Source organism: Panthera pardus, unplaced genomic scaffold (assembly GCF_024362965.1).
Source record: "Panthera pardus isolate Hobbes unplaced genomic scaffold, ASM2436296v1 HiC_scaffold_22, whole genome shotgun sequence".
NCBI lineage: Eukaryota > Metazoa > Chordata > Mammalia > Carnivora > Felidae > Panthera > Panthera pardus.
In genome coordinates this window covers 86,401,083-86,425,728 of record NW_026526788.1, presented here as the reverse complement: position 1 = coordinate 86,425,728, position 24,646 = coordinate 86,401,083, and the positions used below count along the sequence as shown (strand labels likewise).

At 54.0% G+C, this 24,646-nt stretch overlaps 1 protein-coding gene across 1 annotated transcript in view; it reads left to right on the top strand.

The window, feature by feature from the left end:
• The window catches only part of CFAP46 (cilia and flagella associated protein 46), a 93,844-nt gene that overhangs the window by 27,498 nt on the left and 41,700 nt on the right, over positions 1-24,646 (top strand). The window contains 10 exon segments of the mRNA XM_053910095.1: positions 183-348; positions 742-891; positions 1,243-1,350; positions 1,634-1,800; positions 11,558-11,689; positions 12,086-12,248; positions 17,813-17,897; positions 20,086-20,224; positions 20,570-20,753; positions 24,256-24,415. Coding sequence (XP_053766070.1) covers positions 183-348; positions 742-891; positions 1,243-1,350; positions 1,634-1,800; positions 11,558-11,689; positions 12,086-12,248; positions 17,813-17,897; positions 20,086-20,224; positions 20,570-20,753; positions 24,256-24,415 — 1,454 coding nt within the window.

The window sequence follows — 24,646 nt, the reverse complement described above, 5'->3', positions numbered from 1 at the left end:
CCCTCGTCACAGCCAGCTTCCCCTAGGAGGCCTTGGCAGCTCGGCAAACTGGCGCCGGGACCACGGGTGCCTGTCGTTGGTCCCGGCAAGATGGGAGCCCGGCAAACGCACTTTGTCACGGACTCGTCTGCTTGAGTCTGTGCGTGCGACTGTGTTCTCACCTGCCGGCACGCTCTTTCCAGAGACTGCACTCTGCTGGGGATGCTCTGCAACACTTTGGCTCGAGGCTTGATTATCAACTGGATTCCGACCCAAGTGCCGGAAAAATCTAGAAGGCCCATGCGCCCGAACCTGTTTCACGCACCACTGGACTCAGGAGCCAGCGCTGAAGTCAGGACCGCGGTGGAGGTAGAGCCCTCGCTGCGCGAGGCCGGGGGGGACCCTCAGTCCACTAGCGCAGGTGACGGGTGGCCATTAGGAGGTGAAACTGGCTAGGGTTTTCTACTGCCAGGAAATGGGGTGCAGGGCAAGGAGGGGCAGAGAACATGCATTTCTGTAAGAGGAAGACAGAGAGCCGGGTGTTGTCAGGGAGGGGAGGCGGCAGAGCCGGGCAGGTGGCAGGGCCAGCCGGGGGCCCCCCAGGGGCGCGTGGGGGCCAGGCCGCCAGCTGCAGGCCTGGTGCCTGTTTAAACCCCTGCCGGTCTGACCACGAGCCAGGTCCACTTACTTTTACTAGTTTGGGTCTTGGCTCGGGCTCCTGTTCAGAGTTCAGGCTCTAGAACAAGGCCCCATCTGTGTCAGGTTTGCGAGTTCGCCCTGAACCTGAGCACCGGGACGGAGCCCGAGGAGGTGGTGCCCGTGAGCACCCAGCAGCAGCTCCTTGCCACCTGGGTGAAGGCCCGGCAGCTGCTACAGCAGCAGATCGGGCCGCGGCTGGGCGCGGACGAGCAGGTGCCAGGGGCCTGGGGCGCGGGCGGCATCTGGGAGTTCCCCGGGGCCTGCAGGGCGGACGCCTCCTGCTGAGGTCTTCCCTGGTCTCCCGCCTGAAGGCGGACAAGCAGGGACCCAGACGGGAGAGCTCCCACAGACGTGGGCTCTGAGGTCATGGGCGGCCCCGCCCCACCCCCCAGCCAGCCCAGCCACCAGACCTGCTGCCTCGTCACTGCCTGGAAAGGGACCTTGGAGAGAAACCGACACACCAATGGCTCTGGCTGTCGCCGCGATGCCGGCGTGTCCCAGGGCTCCGGGCCCCAGCGTCCCGGCACCCCCGCGCTGACGGGCGCTTACGCTTCCTTCCCCCAGAGTCCCAACGAGGACATCAACTCGGTGACCAGAGTTCTCGTTGCTCTGGAGATGTACTCCTGCAACGGGCTGGGCCTCATGGACTTCTCCGTGCCCCCCTTGGCCCAGGTAGGCGCCACGAGTGCCCAGAGCCCCCAGCCTGAGGCCACTCGTTCGGGTCAGCTGCTCAGACTCAGAGCCGGGGTCAGAGGGCCTTGCCTGAGGCGGCAGACTGGGTGCCCTGTCGCGGGACCCCGTCCTCACCACGGCGCTCACCTGCCCCTCGCACGGTGCCCGAGCCATTCCACGTGGGAGCCACCCGTGCTCTTCCTCTGAAGTCGGCTCGGGGTGGGGACCCCGGGGGTGGCACGTCAGCCGCGCTAAGAGACGCCCCTTCTCCCCTGCCCGGAAGGTGGTGGAAATGGCTTCCGAGTGCAACTGGTCGGACCCCCTGGTGGAGCTGCAGACCCTGACACGACTGACCCACTTTGCCCACATGGCCCACGACCACGAGGTCGCCATGGCCTGCTCGCAGAAGGCCATCCAGATGGGCATTAGGCTCCTGAGGATGTTTAGCCGGTAAGTAGCTGTGGACCGATCCCCCCGAGGCCTGAGCACCAGCCCTGGGTCATCCCAGCACGTGTCCCGGCAGCCTTATCCGTGTGTCCGTGCGCCTCTGCCTGCCAGCTCCTCGTCAGCCAGCACGAGGCCGTCAGCCATGGCTCCAGAGAGCCGGGTTCAGAGGGGTTCTGAGGCCACACGAGGCTCACTGGCCGTGAGCATGACGGTCACGGGCACAGAGGCAGAAAGGGGCTCCCGGGTCAACCACCTGCCATCCCCGACAGACAGAGCTTTGATGAACGTAGTTCTGAGTGGGCAACGTAGACGTGCCACATAAATTCAGAAGTCACCGAGGAGGTGTCCCAGTGACAAGAAAACCCTCCGGCCCTTGTCGCCCTGCCCACTGCGGGCCGCTCGCTCTCCGGAGGCCGTGGCTGCCGGATGTCGCGGCACGAGCTCCAGGACCCCGTCCCCGTGCGGCGCTGGACGCCCGCTTTCCCTCGCAGCTTCCGGCGGCTCTCGCGTTCCGACCTCCGATCGGGAATTGTGTTTCTGCGTCTTTCCCCTCATTGTGAGTGTCAGCTGTTTTAATTTGTTTCTACTGTGAGTTTTTTCTGTGGTAACGACCGTTTTCCTTGAGGGTCTCGTGGGTTGTTTCCTGGAAGCCACGAAATCACCGACTCGAGGGTATGAAGAAGACGCTCGTAGTGACTCAGCAGCCAGGGTGGGCGGGCCAGACCCAGGCGTGCCGAATTGCCACGTGAGGCCAACCTCGGGCCGCGTCCGCGTCTTGGGCTGCCCGCTGTGGCAGCGTGATTGGCAGCGTGGTGGGGGGGTGGGTCTGTCCCCGGCTGAGAGCCCCAGGGACACGGATGCGTCCGCCATATCTCAGCGGCAGTTCCGGGGCCTGCGTGGGACACACGCAGCGTGTATTTGGGGGCCGACAAATGAATGCCACCTGAGATGTCTTCACACCGCCGGCCTCCAAGTGGCCAGGGTCTCAGATGCGCGTGGGGTCATGATGGGGGCGGCGCGTGTAGGATGGCTCCCTCCGAGGACCCTGCGGCACCACCTCAACCAGCTCTCTGGTGGGTGCCACCGTCCCCGTATTGCAGGTGAGGAAACTGAGGCAGGCGCAGGCTACGTCTGTGGCCGGAGGCCACCTCCCCGGCAGACGGCAGAGCTGGGCCCGGGCCCAGGCGTCCGGTTCTACAAGCCCACGCTCCCAGAGACCCCCGGACGCAGCCTCTCGGACGCGGCCACGCGCCCATTCTGTGGGCAGGAGCACTCCAGAAACTGCCGGAAGAGTCAGCCGCGATCCCTGTGGGTTCACGTCCCTGAGATGGGCACAGCACCCGGCGACGGGAGCCCCCAGGACGCAGGGCAGCAGGAGAGGCCCCCTCCCACGGGAGGGCTTGGGCCCAAGTAACAAGGTCCATTGCTGAGAGGTAACGGGGAGCCTCGTCTCTGGCTGGTCGCCGTAACTTCCTCAAGAATCGGACGCTGTTGTGGCAGCCTGTGTCTGAGGGCGTGCGTGGGTCCCAGCTGCCCCACGAACAGAAGACCGCGTCACACGCCGCAGCAGCCGACTTTCCACCGCACGCCTTCTCTCCGGGTGGGGTGGTGCGTGCCCGCCAGGACCTGCCCTCCTCAGACGGGACGCTCAGGCACAGAGGCCCGGTGTGGGGCAGCGGCGGGTCGAGGGGAGACCCAGTGGCTCTCGTGCCAGCCGGGGGGCTCCAACCACACGGGGGCACAGGAAGCTCCCTCCGAGGGCCGCAGGGCAGGGAGGGGATGGACGCGTGGCTGAAGAGTCCGGCTGAGGACTCCAGTCACCGGCCCGAAGTAGCAGGTGGTGGTGCCAGTGAGAAGGTGGCCCTGCGAGGAAGGTTGGGGTGGGTTCCCAGGACCGTGGGCCACACGACCCGTCGAGACAAGGCTGCCCTCGGGCGACCCCGGAGCTCAGGGCAGCGCCTCCAAGGCCCAGGGGTCCGTAGACGCAGAGGCAGAGATTTCCGGAAGAACGCCGAAGCCGTGGATGTCTGTTGGGATGAGGTGGGGCGGGACGAGGCTTCCCCACAGGAGGGGAGGAGAGGCGGCCGGCGGAGGGTGAGGGCCGTCGGAAGCTCGTGGCGCCGGCAAGTCGAGGAACGGGCAGTCGACTAAACCCTCTGAGGCGCTGGACGCTTGGGGCAGGTGTCCGTCAGCCTTGCCCGAGGTACCCGTGCCCACCGACCTGAGGCGGGAGCCGTGGGGGCGTCAGAAGGGCTCCGTCTGAAAACAGAGTAGCTGGCGCACAGCCGTGACGGAGCCTGTCCGTTCTCACCGCCAGCACTGAGGGTCATCACGAGGGGCCCTTCCTCCGGCACAGTGTGGACTGACCTCTCTCAGAGGCTACGGGTTATTTTCTCTCAACAGTCTGTCCTGAGAGGTACTTGGCTTCCACAAGGGAAGTCTCCCACGCTTTCTGACTTCCCACCCCAGCTGGGGGAGACCGAGGGGTGGTCCCTGGTCATGCAGCTCGGTGGCTACCGGGCGCCCGCCCGCCGCTGGCCTCCACCCACGCAGGAGCCCGGTGCACTGAGGCGGGACGTGTGGCCGCCGTGCACAGACCACCTGGCCGCCTGCCGGGACGCCTGACCCCGGGCAGGGCACCAGGGCTCCCCTGCTTGCTACTGGCTCCCCACCAGCATCTCAGCCACACTCTCAAAGAGGGAGAATTCCTCGGGATACGCAGATTATGCGACAACCAGAGGAGAACGTTAAGAAAAACCCCTCAAACTTACTTGAGAAGTTGCGGCATTTAAAAAGCGTGTAGTGTTGTGGAAGAAGGAATAATCAAGGACTGGAGATCCCTTGGAAAGAAATTGAGTGAAGATTGCAGCGCGAGGAGGGGCTCCTGGGCGGCTCAGTGGGTTGAGCGTCCGACTTCAGCTCAGGTAACGATCTCACAGTTCACAAGTTCGAGCCCCGCGTCGGGCTCTGTGCTGACAGCTCGGAGCCTGGAGCCTGCTTCAGATTCTGTGTGTGTCTCTCTCTCTTTGCGCCTCCCCTCTTGTGCTCTGTCTCTCTCTGTCTCTCAAAAATAAAACATTAAAAAAAAAAAGGTATCAGTGTGAGGAAATCTCTCAGGAAGTAGATGAAAAAGGACACACACAGAAAATGTGACGGAAAAGCCAGGAGCCACACCGGAGCCACACAGGAGGTCCAAGGACTAACCTTCAGAACCCCGGAAAGAACACAGAGTGTGCTTCAGAAAGAAGTTTGAATGCGGATTGTGATGCAGGAGAGGCTCCAGGGCAGACAACGCCGCCGCCTGACGGACGCTCTCACCAGCGGGCAGCAGGGGAATGGAGTCACCCTCACGTGCAGACGCACCACAGGGACACGTCTGGTCATCGCAGACGAAGAGAGTGTCCGAACCGCCTTTAAAAGAAATCCGTCTGCACCTCAGCAACTTCTTACGAGACACGTCTCCAGAGGCGAGGGAAACAAAAGGAAAAACGAACTACTGGGACCTCGTCAAAATAAAAAGCTTCCGCAGAGCGAAGGAAACAAGCAGCAAAAGTAAAAGGCAACCGACGGAATGGGAGAAGATATGTGCAAACGACATATCGGATAAAGGGTTAGTATCCAAAATCTATAAAAAACTTACCAAACTCAACACCCAAAAAACAAATAATCCGGTGAAGAAATGGGCAAAAGACATGAATAGACACTTCTCCAAAGAAGACATCCTGATGGCCAACCGACACATGAAAACACGCTCCACATCACTCCTCATCAGGGAAATGCAAGTCAAAACCACAATGAGATACCACCTCATACCTGTCGGAATGGCTAAAATGAACAAGTCAGGAGACTCCGGATGCTGGCGAGGATGTGGAGAAACGGGAGCCCTCTTGCACTGCTGGTGGGAATGCAAACTGGTGAGGCCGCTCTGGAGAACAGTGTGGAGGTTCCTCAAGAAACTAAAAACAGAACTATCCTACGACCCAGCAACTGCACTACTAGGTATTTATCCAAAGGATGCAAACATGCAGATTCAAAGGGGCACACGTTTATAGCAGCGCCATCGACAACAGTCAAATTATGGAAGAGCCCGAATGTCCATCGACTGATGAGTGGATAAAGAAGATGTGGTATATATATATATATATATATATATACACACACACACACACACACACTATGGAATGTTAATTACTTGGCGATCAAAAAGAATGAAATCTTGCCATTTGCAATAATGTGGATGGAACCAGAGTGTATTATGCTAAGCAGGATAAGTCAATCAGAGAAAGACAAATATCACATGATTTCACTCATATGTGCAATTTGAGAAACACAGCAGATGAACATAGGAGAAGGGAAGGAAAAATAAAATAAAAACCAGAGAGGGAGGCAAACCATAAGAGGCTCTGGAATATGGAGAACAAACTGGGGTTCCTGGGGGGGAGGTGGTTGGGGGATGGGCTACATGGTGATGGGCCTCAAGGAGGACACTTGTTGGGACTAGCACTGGGTGGCGTATGGAAGTGAGGAACCACTAAATTCTACTCCTGAAATCGTTGTTACACTCTATGTTCACCCACTTGGATTGAAATAAAATTAAAAGTTAAAAAAAAAGAAAGAAATCCATCTGCAGAGTCACAGGAAACATCAACACAACAGCCTTTTCCAGACACTGGGAGGCAGAAGAAAAATGGCGCTTTCTAGGTGGAAATAATTCGCAGCCTAGACTTTAACCCACTCAGACTTTGAGTCAAGTACGTGGGGAAAGAAAGCCATTTTTAGGCAGACAGGGACCCGGAATATATGTTTCCCACACGCCTGTTTGTGGGAAAGTCACTTGAAGGATATGCTCCAGAAAAACAAAGGAATAAACCAAACGAGAGAGAGATGTGGGATGCTTGGAATAATAAATACGTTCCAGAAAAGTTGTCACACTGTGCTGCTTGCTGGGAGGGCTCCCTGTCTGAACTGGAGCAGGACGGAGGGGGCTCTGGAGCGAGGGCAGGGAAGACAGAGGACCCGGGGTTAGGTTAGGAAGAGTAGAAAAGGCACGGTGCTAAATGAAAATCGTACAGTGGAGAAAAAGCCAGCGGGAAACTCTAGGAGACACAAAACATTTGCATTATCGTGGTGTTCACTGATACTTTAGTTTTGGGATTAACAGTTGTGGCTACTTCACAAAAGTGTTACCAGTTTTGGCAATTCAAAAGCCAAACGCTTTTGTCCAGAAGAGAGGAGAATGGCTGTGACAGCAGCCTCGCCTGAGAAGGTGAGCGGTCAGGTGTCACTTGCTGAGGGTCCACGAGATCTGAGCTGGTATAATGTTTTAAAGAATAAAGATAATAAATAGGGGGATTAAATTAATCCTGTAATCATCTATATTAATAAGTTGAGAAGAGGGCAAAAGGAGGGTCTGAGTAGTTTAAATTTTTAATTTTAAAGAGAGAGCATGCACAAGAGGGAGAGGGGCAGAGGGAGAGAGAATCTGAAATCTTGTTTTAAAATATCTATTTATTTATTTTGAGAGAGAGAGAGAGAGAGACAGCGCGAGCAGCAGAGAGAGAGGGAGAGAGAGAATCCCAAGCAGGCTCTGTGCTGTCAGGGCAGAACCTGACAAGGGGCTCCATCTCACGACCGCGAGATCACAGCCTGAGCTGAAATCAGGAGTGATGCTCAACCGACTGAGCCACCCAGCAGCCCCAGGTCTGAGTAATTTAAACTTCATCTATCGTCGTAAGAATTCCGCAGGTGATGTGTGCAGCTGATAACGTTGGGAAGTCAAGTTAGATGCCCAGTTTTAGAGGCAAGCATATGCCTACTAGAGGAGAGGGCTAAGCGTTTAGAAGTCATTCCCTGCAGGGAACAGCGCTGTGAGCTGAGTAGAAGTAGCGATGCCTCCCCGTGTGCAGGTACCGTTTTGATAAAAATTCACAAGTTATTTTGAAAAGAGAAACTGCAAAGACATTCTTCTAGAAAGAGTCAGCACCTGAACGCTGCTGCATAGTCGTTCTGTTGTTGGGTTAAAAGTGCTTCACTGCTGGTGGCGAATACAATAAAAGAAGATAAAAATAGAAATTTATGCAAATAGTAATAGGGAAAGTGGAGGTACCATAAAAATGTAATTTCCGCCTCGACTTTTGAAAGCTCATTTATATAGCATCACTGCCCTCTAGCGGCAGCCGGAGTCACTGCACTCAGCGGGATTGCCCCTCGTACCCCGGTCTGACTGTGGTTCTGACCGTTCATCCAGCCTCCTGGCTTGCTAGCTGTGTCCAGGCATGCTCCTGGGTGCTTGGCAGCTGGAGAGACACGGCCCCTGGTTCTGGAAGAGATGCCCACTTGATAGTGACCTTGCTGGCCACTCAGAACGTTGGACCTTGTGCCTGGTCAGGCAGGATACATGGTCACAGTCACATTCAGCCACATGGCACTCGCTGCAGATGATTCACTGTTTAAAGAAAATGACACGTATTTCAAATGTTTATGCTAATCTTTCCACTTTGCAATTTATAGGTAGAAACTCTAGTGTGGAATTGGTCACAAAGTAATTTTATAATAGCAATGCACAGTAATAGTAAATTTTTAGTTCTTGCTGAAAAATAGTACAGTTTCTAATCAGTATTTTCATCTCTGAGTGTTTAATTACCAGAATAATTTTCACATTCACACTATCAGCATAAAGGAACGTCCATTAATAAGAAATTTCATGCAGATCCTTAAAACAGACACAAAATAGATTCGTCTAATTCCAGATAGTCTAAGATTATTTGGGACATCTCTACTTTGTTCAGCATTTTCATTTAACATAACCATCAATGTTGGGTCTTTATAGAAATTTATATAATATATACAATATATTTATGTAATTTATTAATAATTTATATATGTGTATATAATATTTATATCTTACATATAAATATGTAAGCTATTTAATATTATATTTATTGCATATTATATTATATTTATCTATAAAATAAAATAAGTATATACTATATAATAAAATAAGTCATTTATAGAACATGTTTATTTATATGTAAAAGTCCCTTTTCCTACCATTTCTGGCCATTACACAGTAACAGTTACTATACTCTTGTGCTGTGAGAAAAAACGGTAAAGCTTGGCAAAATACATGAACCAATCATTGCCAAGCATTGGACAAAAGATGATCCAAAGAAGAGATTTCCGTAAAAGGGAACATCAAACGTGGCTGCACGTTCGCCCTTGCTTTCTGTGGGGTGGGGTTGGAGGGGTGTTCAAACGTCAGCATTGGGAAGCACAGCCCGGACAGAAGACATACTGGGACGAAACAAGGACCCGTGCCTGGGGCTACTGAGACAGCCGCATTTGTCAGATATGATGTGAGAAAAGAGATTACTGGACAGAGCACGTATGTTCCCAGGCACTGAGGTGTGATTTCTAAGCTGCAGAGAGATGCTGGAAGCCATCCGTGTTGAGGTGTTTGAATTGGCCAACCAGAGTCAACTTGCCAGGCGTTCAAAAAGACCGTATACCTTAGGAATAGGGCTGTAAGGGCCACTCTAGACTTACCCTACAAAAGCCTCATTCAAATCTTCATAGGATAAACTGAGGCACCAGTAAATTAACTGCCCGTCAGAATGAACCCCAACATCCCATTAAAGGAAGGCAGCAGCATCCGCACTCAACAATACAGCCCTTGCAGTGTCCAGCAGAAAATAAAAAAACTACCAGATGTATGGAAAAACAAGAAAGTGTTCTCCCATACCGGGAGAAAATACAGTCAATAGGATAGAAACAGTTAACAGACGCAGATATGACACAAAGTTTGAAAATTAGAAGACAATAAATTTAAAACTTAAAACAGCTGTCATAAATACAAGAAAGCATTTTTAGTGGAAAAATTAGTGTACAGGTGGGGAATTTCAACAAAGAAATGGAAACTGTAATACCTAAGTGGAAATTCCAGAACTAAAAAACACAACATCTGGAAATGTTTCGCTGGGAGAGCCTAACATCTGAATGCTGAAGAAGTGGTAAGTAACTGAATGCAGCTCAACGGAGTATTGAAACCAAAGCACAGGGAGAAAAGACAGAAAAGCAAAATGAACAGAACTTCAATGACACGTGGGGCAGAATCAAGTGGCCTAACCCAAGGGAAATAGGAGTCTCAGGACAGAGGCAGGAGAGGGAGGCAGAGATACGTATATTTGAAGATAGAAGAGTTTACTTTTTTTCCAAATTGAGTTAAAAACATCAAGCCAGAGATCCAAGGTTTTCAATGACTCCAAGCAGGATAAACACAAAGAAAACCACAGCTGTTTTCACCGTAGTCCCATTGCTGCCGGCCAAAGGCAAGAAATCATTGGAGAGAAGTCGGAAGGCAAACGGGTGCGTTGTGTGTAGGAAAGCAAGGGTGGGACTGCAGACTTCTCAGCAGAAGCAACGTGGACTGCCTAACATTTTAAGGGTTAAAAAAGAAAAGAAACCTGTCAATCTAGAATTCCTGTAAGAATAGCCTGCAAAAAATGAAGGCAAAATCAAGGCATACGATAAACTAAAGGTAAGGTAGGTAATCCATTCCTCGAAGAGATGCCAGAGGAAATTCTTCAGGCTCAAGGAAGATGACAGCAGGCGGAAACGTGGTTGACGAAGCCAGGAGAACGCCGAGGTGGTGAATGCGTGGGTGAGCACAAATGACTTTCCCCCTCAGTTCTTAAATTCTTTAAAAGATTTTGCCTTTTTAAAACGGAAGTGCATCGCGTGGTGGGATTCTTAGTAAATATGCAAGTAAAACGCGTGACCGTGAGAACACAAGTGACAGGAATGAGGCACGTCACAGAATACTGCTCAGAGGTTTTCCCACCGCCTGTGAAATGATATATTAACCCAAGCTACACTGTTAGTTAAGGATGTACGTTACAATCTCTTGAGCAAGTACTAAACAAGAGTAAACAGAAGTAGAACTAAAAATCCAACAGGGGAGACAAAATGGAATGCTGAAAAGTCATTCCCTTAGCCCAAATCAGGGAGGAAAGCAACAACATACGGGACAAACGAAAGCAAATGGAAGATTCCGCCCCAACCACACCGTGTACGTACCAAGCGGAAGTGAGCCGTCACTCCAGTTAAAGAGCAGGGTTTATCCCACGGAATACAGGAAGCGTCTGAGACCCAGCCAGAGGCCATTTGAAGACACGCTCTTCAAAAATAAAGACTCAGGTGGCCCGTGGAGGGAGCCTGCCCAGGAACTGTGTGTATTTCTCTGGGAATAAATCCAGGGCCCCCCGAGCTGGGTGTTGGGGATCTGGTCCCCTCCAGCACGGGATCCCCCTCCCGGGGGCGATGTCTCCGCGTGTGTGGTGTTACCTATGCACAAGCCACGGCGAGGCCGGGGTAGTAAACGTTTAGGGAGAGGGTCCGGCATCCTTGACACAGCTTTGAGTCGAAACCGTACCGGACTGAGCTCCCGGCACAGAGCGGAGGCCCTCTGAGACCAGCACACGGGGGCGCAGGGAGCGGAGCCCCGTCGCTCCCGGCGGGGCTCGGCCCTGCTAGGAGGGGCTCGCTGTGCCCACCTTTTGCTGCCGCACAGAAAAACACTTCACAGATTCGTCATTTAACACGCCGGTTCGTGGTTCTGTGGGTAGAGTGCGCTCGGCCAGTTAGCTGCGGTTTGGGGGCTCGCACGAGGCTACTCTGGACGCCCCCAGGGCTTGTTCACCTCTCTGCACGGCACCTGTCTCCCCCGAAGAGCCCTCCTGCCCTCGTACTTCTCTGTCCCCAGGGTGGAGACTCAACTGGTGGCCGAGATGCTGAGCACCACAGCCTGCATCCAGGGCAGGAGCATCATGGAGAACCTGAAGGGCAGAAAGCAGCTGCGCCTGGCGGCCGCGAGGTCCTTCGTGGAGAGCGCCAGGTGCGCCATGCCGGGCTAAGTGGCCGGTGTGACCGCGTGGGCTGTGGGCTCGGCGCGCGTGCTGCCTGTGGGAGGTAGACGGACCGCAGTGCCGTGGGGTGACGGGTACGGGGCTCAGTGGGGACTGCCACTAGGGCTGGCCCTCCTTTGTGACCCCGTGGCCGGGGCCATCTCGCCCCTTGCGGTCACATCCACTCCACCCCATGTTCGGGAGGCCCTCGGGCACGAGTGGGTCGCCACAGGCCCCATGGCCATCGGGGGGAGGGAGCGCCCGCGTCCGGGGTGCTCCGTGGCGCCCAGCCGTGCCCGCTGCCCGGTGAATCGAGAAGCTTCCCATGTCGCTCCTGCATCATTGGTGTCTACGCCGCTCCAGCCCAGGGATTGATTCCCTTTCAGGTTCGGGGGCATGGCGGGGAGCAGCGCCCTGGTGATGCTGGCTGTGAGGCAGTACTGGAACACCTGGCTCCCGCTCCTGTCCTCCGCGGCCAACAGGAGGAGAGCCAGGACTGTCGTACAGAGGCTCATCGGCATCATCAATAAGACAGAAGCGAAGAAGCAGGTGTGCCATGTGGGGCCACGGCGGGGCAGGCGTCCTCCGGAAAGGGAGGGCGAGATCCCCAGGGAAGACAGACCCCGGGGAGCCGTGGAAACCGGGGACACGGGCCAGCAGAGGAGGGGGCCCAGAGGACGGTGACGTCCCTGAAGCCCGGCAGGGCAGACACGCAGACCTCTCTTTCCTCCTTCCTCCCCTCCAAGGGGACACTGACCGTTCCCCAGAAAGCCCCAGCAGGGGAGGGGAAAGGACAGAACAGTAGATTCAGATGGCCGAGGAAAACCACAGAAACCTCTGGGCCAGAGCCGAAGTCTCGGCCTGACTCCACCCCACGGGCGCCCGGTCGCCAGGGCGTGTGTGGTCTTGGTAAGTCACCGCCCGCGGCTGGCCCCCTCTGTTCACCTGGGCGCAGACCCGGCTTCAGAGGGCATGCGGAGGTCAGTGAGGGCTGTCCCGCCTGCTGACCACGTGTGTCCTGTGCCCCAGGACTCGGCTTCCCGTGGGGACTCCAGCACCTTTCCCGTCCGCCCAAGAAGGCCAGGCTCAGACCTAAACCTGCAGTTTTCAGCAGGGCCTTTTTCTAAGGGAAGGTCTGCAGGTCAAAGGCTTTGACAGACAGAGGTCCGTGGTCAGACGGTCTAGGGTAGAGCCCGTGGGCGGAGCTTCGTGGGCCCTCAGTCCGGGGCCCAGCAGAGCCCTCGGAGGCCGGCGGCCAGACGAGCTGTGGGAGGTTTGGGGGGACAGGACGAGATGGGGGAGGTTTGGGGGGACAGGACGAGCTGGGGGAGGTTTGGGGGGACAGGACGAGATGGGGGAGGTTTGGGGGGACAGGATGAGCTGGGGGAGGTTTGGGGGACAGGACGAGATGGGGGAGGTTTGGGGGACAGGATGAGCTGGGGGAGGTTTGGGGGGACAGGACGAGCTGGGGGAGGTTTGGGGGGACAGGACGAGATGGGGGAGCCGCCCTCTGTGCTGATCCAGAGCCAGGCCTGTGGCAGGAGGGCCCACAGCTGTGCGTAAAATCCCCAAGACTGTCTCTGGTCGGGGAGACTGCTGTTCAAGAGACAGCAAGAAGAAAATTGAAAATCAGAGCCTCATAGAAGAAATTGGCTGATGCTTCCTATTTTCTTACAAAGATATTTATGACCTCTGATGGCCTAAGCCAGGGGTGGGCAACCCCCGCCCAGGGGCCAAATCTAGCCTGTCTCCTATATTTGTAAATAAAGTTTTATTGGGACGCAGCCATGCCTGATCATTTACATATTGTCTGTGGCTTGGCTACAACAGCAGAAGGGAGTGATTGTGACAGCGACCATGTGACCCACAAAGCCAGAATTACTTGCTCTCTGGCACTTTACAGAAAAAATTTGCCCAGCCCGGGTCTAGACACTTATAAAACTCACCTAAAGTTCAGTTCTTTCCGGTGGGCTTTTTAAAAAGTTGTGATCAAATATACTTAATATAATTACCATTTTAACCATTCAGAAGTATATAATTCAGTGACCTTAATTATATTTAGTGTTTTATGGCCATCACCAGGGTCTGTGCCAGGAACTTTTTCATCATCCCCAACAAGAACCGTCCCCATGGAACAACAGCCCCACTCTCATCTGTATGAATGGGAAGACTCTAGGTTCCTCACTGAACAGGAATCACACAGCGTTGGTCCTTCTGTGTCCGGTTTATTTCACTCGGCATGGTGTCATCAAGGTTCATGTAGCAGGTGTCAGCATTTCCTTCTTTTTTGTGACTGAACAATGCTCCGTTGTGTGGATGGACACCATTTTGTTTATCCACTCGTCTGTTGCTGAACGTGATGGCTTCATCCTTTCCACTGTTGTGAATAGTGCGGCTACGCACATGAGTGTGCAAATATATTTGTGTCCCTGCTGTCAGTTCTTTTGAGTCCACACCTAGGAGTAGAACTGCTGGGTTATATGGTACTTCTGTGTTTAACCTTTGAAGGAAATGCAAAGCTATTTTCTTTTTTTTTTTTTCTTTTTTTTTTTTAATTTTTTTAACATTTATTTATTTTTGAGACAGAGAGAGAGACAGAGCATGAACGGGGGAGGTTCAGAGAGAGAGGGAGACACAGAATCGGAAACAGGCTCCAGGCTCTGAAGCAGTCAGCACAGAGCCCGACGCGGGGCTTGAACTCACAGACCGTGAGATCATGACCTGAGCCGAAGGACACTTACCCGGCTGAGCCACCCAGGCGCCCCGCAAAGCTATTTTCCAAAGCAGCTGCTCCATTATACATACCCACCAGCAGCGTTCCAATTTCTGCACATCCTGTCAACACTCGTTTCCGATTTAAAAAAAAAATTATACCCATCCCAGTAGGTGTGAAGAGATCCCTCATTGTGATTTTGATTTGTATTTCCCTGATGACAAATGATTTTGAGCATCTTTTCATGTGCTTATTAGTTATCTGCATATTTTCTTTGGAGAAATGTCTGTTCAAGTCCTTTGCCCATTTTTGGATTTTTGTTGTTGTTGTTGTTGTTGAATTGCAAGAGTTCTGTATATATTCTGGATATTAATTCTTTATCAAACATCAGATTTGCAGATTTTTTTCTCCCATTCATTTGATTGCCTTTTCACTCCCTTGATGGTATCCTTTGACACACAAAAGTTCTTAATCTTGACAAAGTTCAACTATATTTTTCTTTTTGCCTATGTTTTTGGTGTCACATCCATGGAGTCATTGCCAAATCCAACGTCATGAAGAATTTTTCCAATGTTTTCTTTACGAGTTTTATAGATTTAGCTCCTATGTTTCAGGTTTCCCCCACCCTCACTTTGAGTTAACTTTAGTATGTGGTGTAAGATAGGGGGACAGTTTTATTTCTTTGCCTGTGAAAATCAAGTTTTCCCAGCACCAGTTCTTTTTTTTTTTTTAATGTTTATTTAGTTTAGAGAGAGACAGAGTATGAGCAGGGGAGGGGCAGAGAGAGAGGAAGACACAGAATCCGAAGCAGGCTCTGGGCTCCGAGCTGTCATCACAGAGCCCGACACAGGGCTTGAACTCACGAACGGCGAGATCATGACCTGAGTCGAAGTCGGACGCTTCACCGATTGAGCCACCCAGGAGCCCCACCCAGCACCAGTTGCTGAAGAGTGTTCTTTGCCTGTTGTATGATCTTAGTGTCTTTGTCAAAAGTCACTCACCATGTATCTGAGAATTTATTTCTGGGCTCTCTGTTTTATTCCATTGGTCTATATGTCTGTCCTTGTGCCAGGATCACACTGATTCGATTCCTGTAGCTTTGTGGTAAATTTCGCAGTCAAGAATTGTGAGCCTTCCCACTTTATTAATCTTCTTTGAGGTTGTTTTGGCTTCTTGGAGCCGCTTGCGATTCCACATGAATTTGGGGTTTGGCTTTTCCATTTCTTTGGAGAAGGGTGTTGGGATTTTGAGGGATTGTATTAAATCTATCGATCACTTTGGGTGCTGTGGACAGTTTAACATTTTTCCATCCATGAACAAGTGATGTCTTCCCATTCATACAGACCTTGTTCACTTTCTTTCAGCACAATGTTTTCATAGTTTTCAACATATATGTCTTTCACCTCTTTGCAAGCATTTAATTCTCTTAGGTGACGGTATAAATGAAATTGCTTTTTGTCTCAGCTCAGGCGGCCATAACAAAATGCTGGGTGCCTGGAGGGCTTAAACAGTGGAAATTTGTTTCTTACTCTTCTGGAGTCTGGAAGGAAGTCTAAGATCAGAGAGCCAGTAAGGCCTTGTCCCGTCTTGTATACATCTGCCTTCTTGCTCTCTCCTCGTTTGGGGGTGTGTGGAGATCAGCAAGGTCTCTGGTGTCTCATCTTATAAGGACACTAACGCCATCATGAGGACCCTACGTCATGACCTCATCTAATCCTAATTACCTCCCAAGAACCTCATCTCCAAATATCAGCGCCCTGGGGGTTAGGGCTTCTGCATGGGAATTTGGTAGTGGAGGGACACAGCTAAGTCCACAGCACTTCCTGGTTTTGTTTTCAGACTGATCACTGCGGGTACATAGAAAAACAACTGATTGTTGTATTGTTGTGTCCTGCAACTTTGCTACATTCATTTATTTGCTCTAGTGGTTTTCTTGGGGATTCTTTGGGATTTTCTATACCTAGGATCGTATCATCTGTGAATAGGGACAGTTTTACCTCTTCCTTTCCAGTTTGGCTGGCTTTTATCCTGTTTTCTGTCTATTACTCTGGCTAGAATGTCCAGTAAAATGCTGAAACTCCCTCATCTTTTTCCCGATTTTAGCAGGAAGCTTCAGTTTTTCACTGTTGAGCACAACGTCGGCTATGGGTTGTTCATAAATACCTTTTATATGTTGAGCAATTTTCCTGTTATTCCTAGTTTTCTAAGATTTTATGATGAACAGTTGTTGGATTTTGTCAGATACCTTTTCTCCATCGGTTGAGATTATCGTGTGGTTTTTCTCCTTCATTCTGTTAATGTGCTGGATTAATTACACTGATCGGTCTTACGTGGAACCACCCTTGTATTCCTGGGAATACACGTGGTCATGGTGAATCATATTTTCACTATGCTGTTGGATTTGATTTGTTAAATTTTGTTGAGCATTTTTGCATCTATAGTCATAGAGTATTGTCTTGGTCTGTAATTTTCTTGTGATGTCTCTGTCTGGACTTGCTATCAAAGTAACGTTGGTGTCAGAATCGCGTCAGAATCGGCACGGAAGCATTTCCTCCTCTTCGGTTTTTGGAAGTTGAGGAGGGTTACTGCCAATTGTTCACATGTTTGGTAGAATCCACCCGTGAGCCTTGCGTCCAGGACTTGTCTTTATTGGGAGATTTCTGGTTACTGATTCGGTCTCTACTTGTTTACGTTTGTTGACGTTTTCCATTTCTTATTGAGTTAGCTTGGGCAATTGTGTGTTTTAAAGTATTTTTCCATTTCTTCTAGATCTAATTTGTCAGTATGCGCTAGGCCAGAGCCTTCTCTTAGAATCCTTTTTATCTCTCCAAGGTCATAATAGTCCTACTTTCACATCTGATTTTTTTTTTTTTATTTAAAAAAATGTTTTAACATTTATTCTTGAGAGAGACAGAGAGAGAACGCGTGCATGCGCGCATGAGTCGGGGAGGGGCAAAGAAGAGGGAGACGCAGAATCCGAAGTAGGCTCCAGGCTCCGAGCTGTCAGCACAGAGTCAGGCGTGGGGCTCAAACCCGTGAACCGTGAGATCATGACCTGAGCTGAAGTCGGACGCTTAACCGACTGAGCTACCCAGGCGCCCCTATAAGTCTTTTCTAATGTGCTTTTGGTCCCGTTGATTTCAAGCTCTAACACTGATTTGGATGTGTTGCGTCATTAGAAAGGGTGCAGGCCGCGTGAGGCAGTCTCTGTGCATGTTCTCGTGTGCACTGGGGGGCCTTTCCTTAGGGGTGAAATGTGACTTCAGTGTTTGTGGCTTAGTGGTTCAGGAACTTGGCTTCCGTTTCTGTATTCAGATACTGAGGCAAATAAAAATCAAAATGGTGAAAGAATAAATTGCACCTTTGCGATATCTGCACGGTTTCTTTGCTTTCACCTTAGGGAAAAGGAAAAACACTGCTTCTGCACCAGTGGCCTACAGCGGACTTCCAAAGCGGAGGGACTCCCGAAGGGCATTTTCTCCCAGGTTTGTAGGCGCGAGACGCGGCCGCAGCACAGAGAAAGGGAGGTGCCGCGCGCTGTTTATTCCTTGCACTAACGCACAGACGGCTTCATCATGACAGTAACGGCTCCTGTGTGACGGGCACAGAGTGCTGTTTGTGAACAACTTCCTGGAACCTGCACTTTGCGCGCAGGGAAACCGAAGCCCGGAAGGGCCCCTCGTCCGGCGCCTGGGTTCCGGGCAGGGCTCTGGGCGGGTGGTGGCCGTCTCTGTGGTGGCCGCCGGGAGGCCCAGCCTCTGGGTCACTCTGGCAGATAAGTCGTGTTTTTGTACTTCCAAAGCCAACGTAGAGACAGACTCCTGCAAAGCAGAAGCAAAACACAAACTGAACTTAGAACAGTAAGACCGTATTTAAGAATTCATGTTTAAAGAAAGAAAATGATGACTAACCGCTAAAACATCATCATTCCTGTTACTGTAAGGTCTCAGTGTGTATTGGGGGTGTAAATGCTGGGGGCTGGGCCAGCGGGCCCCCTCCCCGAGTACTGCGTGTCTGTTGGGTGATAAAGTTGATTTAAGATAGATAATGAGCAGACAGTAGGACCGTGTGTGATTGAAGAGTGAGTTGAGCACCACGCTCCAGACGGCAGCCCGGGCCGCGCATCGAGGCTCCTGGCGGAGTATGGTTGGGGGGGGGGGGGGGGGCTGTGCAGGCCCCGCCCACGCTGAACTCCACACACCGAAATGATCAAATAGGTCAGTTTAGTAGTAGTGAAAAAGGCAGATTGTAGGGGGAAGATCGGAAAGTACGATTGAGCCAAGCAGGTGTTTCGTGGGAAGATTACTTCTTAAAGTGAGTCAGTGAGTAACTTCTGTGATACGCAGGCGTGTTGGTCAGGACGGGCCGTGCTGTGGGAACAGACTCACGCGAGCGCCCAGAGGCTTGACTCCGCACAGCACTTTCCTCCCTGGTGGCGACCCCACCCCGAGGCCCCGCCCGGAAGGACCTGCGGGGAAGGGGTGGAGCAGGAGGGGGCCCGGCGCACAGGCCCCCGACGACAGCTGCAGTGCCTGAGGGGAGGGACTGGACAGGAAGAGCGGTGGACGGTCCAGAGCCGTGACGGTGACGGTGACAGTGACCGTGAGGGCAGACCAGGGAGGATGTTGCTCCTTGGCACAGATCAAAGAAATGCAGAGCCAAGGGCAGGACCTGAGCCAGTCGGGACTGAAATGGCAGACGCTGGCGGTCCTCGCCGCCCCACCGGAGCCCCCCGAGCTGATCGGGGTTGACCGGCTTACCCAGTCACGTGCCTGAATCCACCTGCTCCTGGGTGTGGACGCAGGGACACCTGTGTCCTGAGATCCCAGCACTGACGGTGCAGAGGCCACGCAGGTCCCGGGCAGTGCGTGCTGTGCTGGCCGTGTGGCCGTGTGTGTGGCCGGGTCCTTGGGCCTGCTCTCCCGGCTGCTCTGACATCCAAACAGGACAAGAAGGCTACACGGTCACCCATGTAAACTATTGCCACTGAGGGCCCCGTACCCGCCACGGGGCCTCTGCTTACACGGGACAGGGGGGCGCTGAAGCTGGGCGGCGCAGTGGCACGGTTGGCGGCAAGTCAACAGGAAGGCGTGGTCTCCGTCCATCAGCCCGATGCCGCCACCTGCCGGGCCTGGCCAGCAGCCACGCCCGGCAGTGCGGGTCAGGGCTTTCCAGAAAGGATTCTTCTTCCCTCACGAGGTAGAAAAGTAACGGGAGTCCGAAACAGAGACAGGGCTCGGAAAACCAAAAGTCTGAGCCAGCTCAGGTGTGGAGGGTGTGGAGGCCCGGCCGGGGAAGGGGTGGGGGCGCTCGGGAGGCACCCCTCGAAGGTGAGCCACGCGGAGGCAGGAAGAGCAGTGGGGCAGCCTGGGGGACAGTGAGCCCCTCGCGAGCCTCTTCGGCGCGGCCGGTCCTAAAGGACTGCTGTCGTGCGGCCCTGCTCCCCCTTCCCCCGCGACCGGACAGCTGTCGCGTTGGCCCGGGGGTCGTTGTCAGGCCCGCGGGGTCGCCGATGCACGTGACAAACCGGGCGCACGCCGCCCTCAGGGACGTCCGCCGCCTCCGGGCTCTCACGTGGTGCCGGGAGCCCTCCCTGTGGCGCCCCGAGGCCCGCGGGTCGGGGCGGCCTGGAGCTGCCCCTTCTCGGAGCCCCGAGCACCTCTCCTGCCGCAGGTGCCGAGGACGACCTGACGCTGCGCGCCGCGCTCTACGGCCTGCTCTTCCACTGCCACGCGGACCGCGGCGACTGGGAGGGGGGCCTCAAGGTGCTGGACGAGGCTGTGCAGGTGCTGCCGAGGACAGCCCACCGCCTGTGAGCGCTCCCCCCTCCCGGGCACCCCGTCCCCCCCTCCCTCCCGCCCCGCCGGGGGCCCCCCCACCTGCATCTGCCCCCCTGCCCCACCCTCCCATCTCCACTGGCGACTCCGTTTCCCCTCTGGGAATTCAACACAAGAAGGGAGGGGACTTAAAACACACACAAGTCATGACAAAGGAAAACACAACCCAAAAACCCCCAAGTAACTCAGGTTCCGTCTTGTTTTGTCTTTGTAAGTAGGAAAATGGACAAACATTTCTTAGTTTTGGGTGCCTTCTATATATTTAATTGTTTACCGTTCAGTTCAAGCATTAATTTCTCTCTTTTGCTTTTTTTTTTAAGCCTAATTTTCAAACACATGGTCATCGTGAAGGCCAAACTTGGCCAGAATTTTACGATGGAAATACAGAAATTCAAAGATGAAAGTGAAGATTACTTGGCACACATGTGGCACCGTCTGGCCTTGAACTCCAGGAGTGTGCATGGCGAGCTGACCTGCTATCACAACGCCATCCAAGCCCTACAGGTCTGCCTGGGTGCTCGTGACGTCAGCCTCTCAGTTGTAGACGCGGGCCCGAGGAGGGAGGCCTGGGGAACCCCTGGCCCAGCGGAGGCGTGGGGCGCAGCCACAGGGAGGGGACGCGCCCTTCTGACGAGCGCAGGGCAGCAGGCAGACAGACCCCTGTCTTCCGTGGCACCTTCCAGCGTGGAGGGAGAGGCCCTGCGTGGGTGCAGCGCCCGCACTGCTGCCCCGGGGGACGGTTGTGGGGGAGGGGGTGAGGCCCGCAAAGAGGGGGTGCCCGAGGCCGGACCGGGCACAGAGGAGCAGGCTGTGTCGCCTTCTGCGATTCGGGGGTCTCGGGCTCTCTCCCCACGACGAGAATCACGGCAGACATTCGTCTCCATGCACCTGGAGTGAAGCAGGGCAGGTTTGGGGAGGGGACGGCGCCTCCATGTGGCCCCACGGCCGGTGGGGGCTCTGCTGGGGGACAAAGCCGCCCCTCAGTCACGGCCCCGGGCTTGTCCTGAGGACACCACCAGCGCCAGGTAACTGACGGGGCTTTTCTGTTACTCGGAGTGTCTCTCATGGAGCAAATCCTGCCGTGAGGATTGTCGACGGGGCCAGGGGTGCTGTGTCCCTCGGGAAGGAGTTAGCTGGGGACTGGTCAGGACGCTGCTCTGGGTCCAAACACAGGCTCTGTGTGGTCAGCGCTGAGCGGCCAGTGAAGAGGCTCCTGGGACCTAGGTCCCCACCGGGCTCAAAGGGACCAGGCAGTGTGGACCCCACCCTGCAGGGAAAGGCTTCCCCGGCACCAGGCTCCTTGCAAAGGCTGTCTGTCCCCACCGACCCCAAGTCCCCTCGTTCCTCGTTTCTGGTTTCTTGGGGTGCAAGGTGTATCTTCACGAACTCACAGGGTCACGTAGCCATCACTGCCATCGGTCTGAGGACGCTTCACCACCACCCAGAAAACCTGGCCCATTAGCACCCGTCCCCTCACCCACCGCCGGCCGGCAGTCCGCTTTCTGTCTGTGTGGGTTTGTCTGTTTTGCATGTGTCGCACAAGATGTGTCCTTTGTGCCTGGCGTCTTTCATCTGGCATAACGCGTCCAGGCTGTCTTGGGTTATGGCCGTGTCCGAGCTTCACCCATTTCTCTGGCTGGTAAGGCTCCACTGTGTGCAGACGTTGTCAGGTAACGTTTTGTTGACGGGTGTGCGTGTTGTTTCCAAGTTTAGCTCTTGTGAATGACGCTGCAGGGACGCCCCGTTCGTGTCTCCCGGGCACAGACCTAGCAGTGTATGCAAGGTGCCCGGGGAGCTCTACTGGACCTTCCGAGGGGCCGTCACGGCTCTCCAGAGCTCTTTCCCACCAGCAGTGGCGAGGGCCCCAGTGTGGCCGCGTCCTGGCCCGCACCGCCCCCTGGCTTTCTGACCTAGTGTCCTGGGGGAGACGGTGCTGTCCCACTGTGGTTTGACTTGTGCTTCCCGGGTGACTCACACATGTGTGTATTTTCTTTTTCTTTCTTTTTTAATGTTTATTTATTTATTTATTTATTTTTAATGTTTATTTATTTTTGAGAGAGAGAGAAAAAGCACGAGTGGGGGAGGGGCAGGGAGAGAGGGAGACAGAGGATCCAAAGCAGGCTCTGGGCTCTGTGCTGACAGCAGAGATCCTGATGCGGGGCTTTAACTCACAAACTGTGAGATTGTGACCTGAGCCGAAGTCAGATGTTTAACCAACTGAGCCCCCCAGGTGCCCCCCTTTTTTTAATGTTTATTTATTTTTTAGAGAGAGAGAAAGCAATGTATTTTCACGCATGTATTGGCCATTTGTCTATCTTTTTAGCCTGAAAAAAAATTTTTTTAATGTTTATTTACTTTTTGAGAGAGAGAGAGAGAGAGACAGAGACAGAGGTGTGAGCGGGGGAGGGGCAGAGAGAATCCGAAGCAGCTCCAGGCTCCGAGCTGTCAGCACAGTGGCTCTCGAACCCACAAACTGAACCGTGAGATCGTGACCTGAGCTGAAAAGTACGACGCTTAACCGACAGGTGCCCCCTGTCTATCTTTTTCAGAGAAATGTCTATTGAGATTCTTTGTCCATTTTTTAATTTAGTTGTTTGTCTTTTTATTGTTGAGTTGTAGGACTTCCTCATGTGTCCTGGGCACAACTCTGATGAGATAGGAGATTCGTAAATGTGTGTTGTCTTTTCAAGCGCTTTTCACTTTGTTGGTGCTGCGTTTATAGCACAAACGTGTGTAGTTTTGATGAAGTCCACTCTGTTTCTTTTGTTGCTTGTGTTTATGGACTGTGTCCCCGGAGCCATCTCATAGTCCAAGGTCACGAAGATCCACTCCTGTATTTGTTGTAACGGCTTCATTGTTTCAGCTCTTACATTCAAGTCTTGGATCCATTTTGAGTTATACTTTGTGACTGGTGTGAGCATGAGGGCGCCCCGTTTTCCCAACACCATTCGTTGAGAAGATGGTGTCCGTCATAAACCCCACCCAGGCTCTGGCACCCCCCAGCTCCCTTGCAAAGCTCTTGCCAAGCCCCCGAGACCGCCGTGCGCACCCTGAGGCCCCCCCTCCCCGACCTGCCCCTGCCCTGACTGGCTTCCTTCTCTGGGCTCCCAGGTCCCCCTGCCTCCCGGCCCAGCCACCCCCCCCCCCCCACCGCCAACCACTTAATGGGGAGAGGGCGGGACTCAGGGCTCCGATCCCTCCATCCACGACTCCCCTCCCACCCCCGCCAGTGATCTCAACCAGAGCCAAACCCCACCTCTACCCTGAGTCTCCTCACAACTTCGTGTCTGGCCCGGACCCCCCTCCAACCTCACCTCCCATGACCCGTCGCCCGTCCCCCTCTGTCTTCTTGCGTGCCAGCCCGACACCCAGAATCAAACGCCTGCTCCTCAGCGCCACCCTCCTCTGTCCTGCCTTTCCCAGCCCGCGGATGGCGGCCCCCCCGGCCTGGGTGTCAGGCGAGGTCTGTGGGGTTGGGGCGAGCGTGCGGGGCCCTGCAGGTGGACCAGACATCAGTTGGGCTGTCTCTGCTCCAGGAGGGGTGGGAAGCGGCAGCCCTGTCCCTCGTGCAGTGAGTTTCGACTCACTTTGTGCGGGGTTCTGGGGCTGCATGCTGGACGGAACAGCCTTCTTCCCTGACCCCGGAGCCCTGGGTAACCACAGACCCGTCCAGAGAAAGCCTCGCATACACATTTGAATGAGTGCCCGGGGAGGCACAAAGCTGAGCACAGACCGAAGGCAGGCAGACTCAGGAGGGCCGGCGGGCGCCCGCAGCGGGGTGGGAAGGGGGCCTGGAGACTGCCCGGCTTTGGTCTCGTGACAAGACCGTCAGCAACGGAAAGGTTGTGCACGAGTGTGGACGGCGTTGGGTCCCATCAGAGGATCCCGCGCCGCGAAGGTGGGTTGAGAGCCCTCCGCCCGCTTGCGGCGACGCGCTCAGTCCCAGCGTTTGGGACGCTGAGGAGTGAACACATACCCCTTCTGGCCTTTTTGTTTAATCCCGAAGAAGCCGGAGAGTGACTGGCAAAAAGTAGAATACATCCTGGAATTCAGCGAGTGGCTGTATGACAAACAGTTTCCCATGGAGGACGTAACTTTCCACCTGACGTGGGCGATTCACATCCTGCTGGCGATGACACCTGCCAGGGACGCCCCTGAGCTGGCAGGTGAGGGTGGGCTCGGACGCCCCTCAGTGGTTATCTGCTCTGGTTCACGGTCAGCTGCTCAGTGCGCAGGGCCGCGCCCTCCCCGTGGCACCGGGGCGCTTGGGTGGGGGGCTCCCTCCTGCCTGGGACGGGCGTGTCCTCACGGCCCCCACCGGGACCTGCAGCCCCCAGCGGGCAGCCCTATGGTCCGCTGGCTGGGGGAGGAGCCCTGGACGCCCGTGCTCCCAGGTG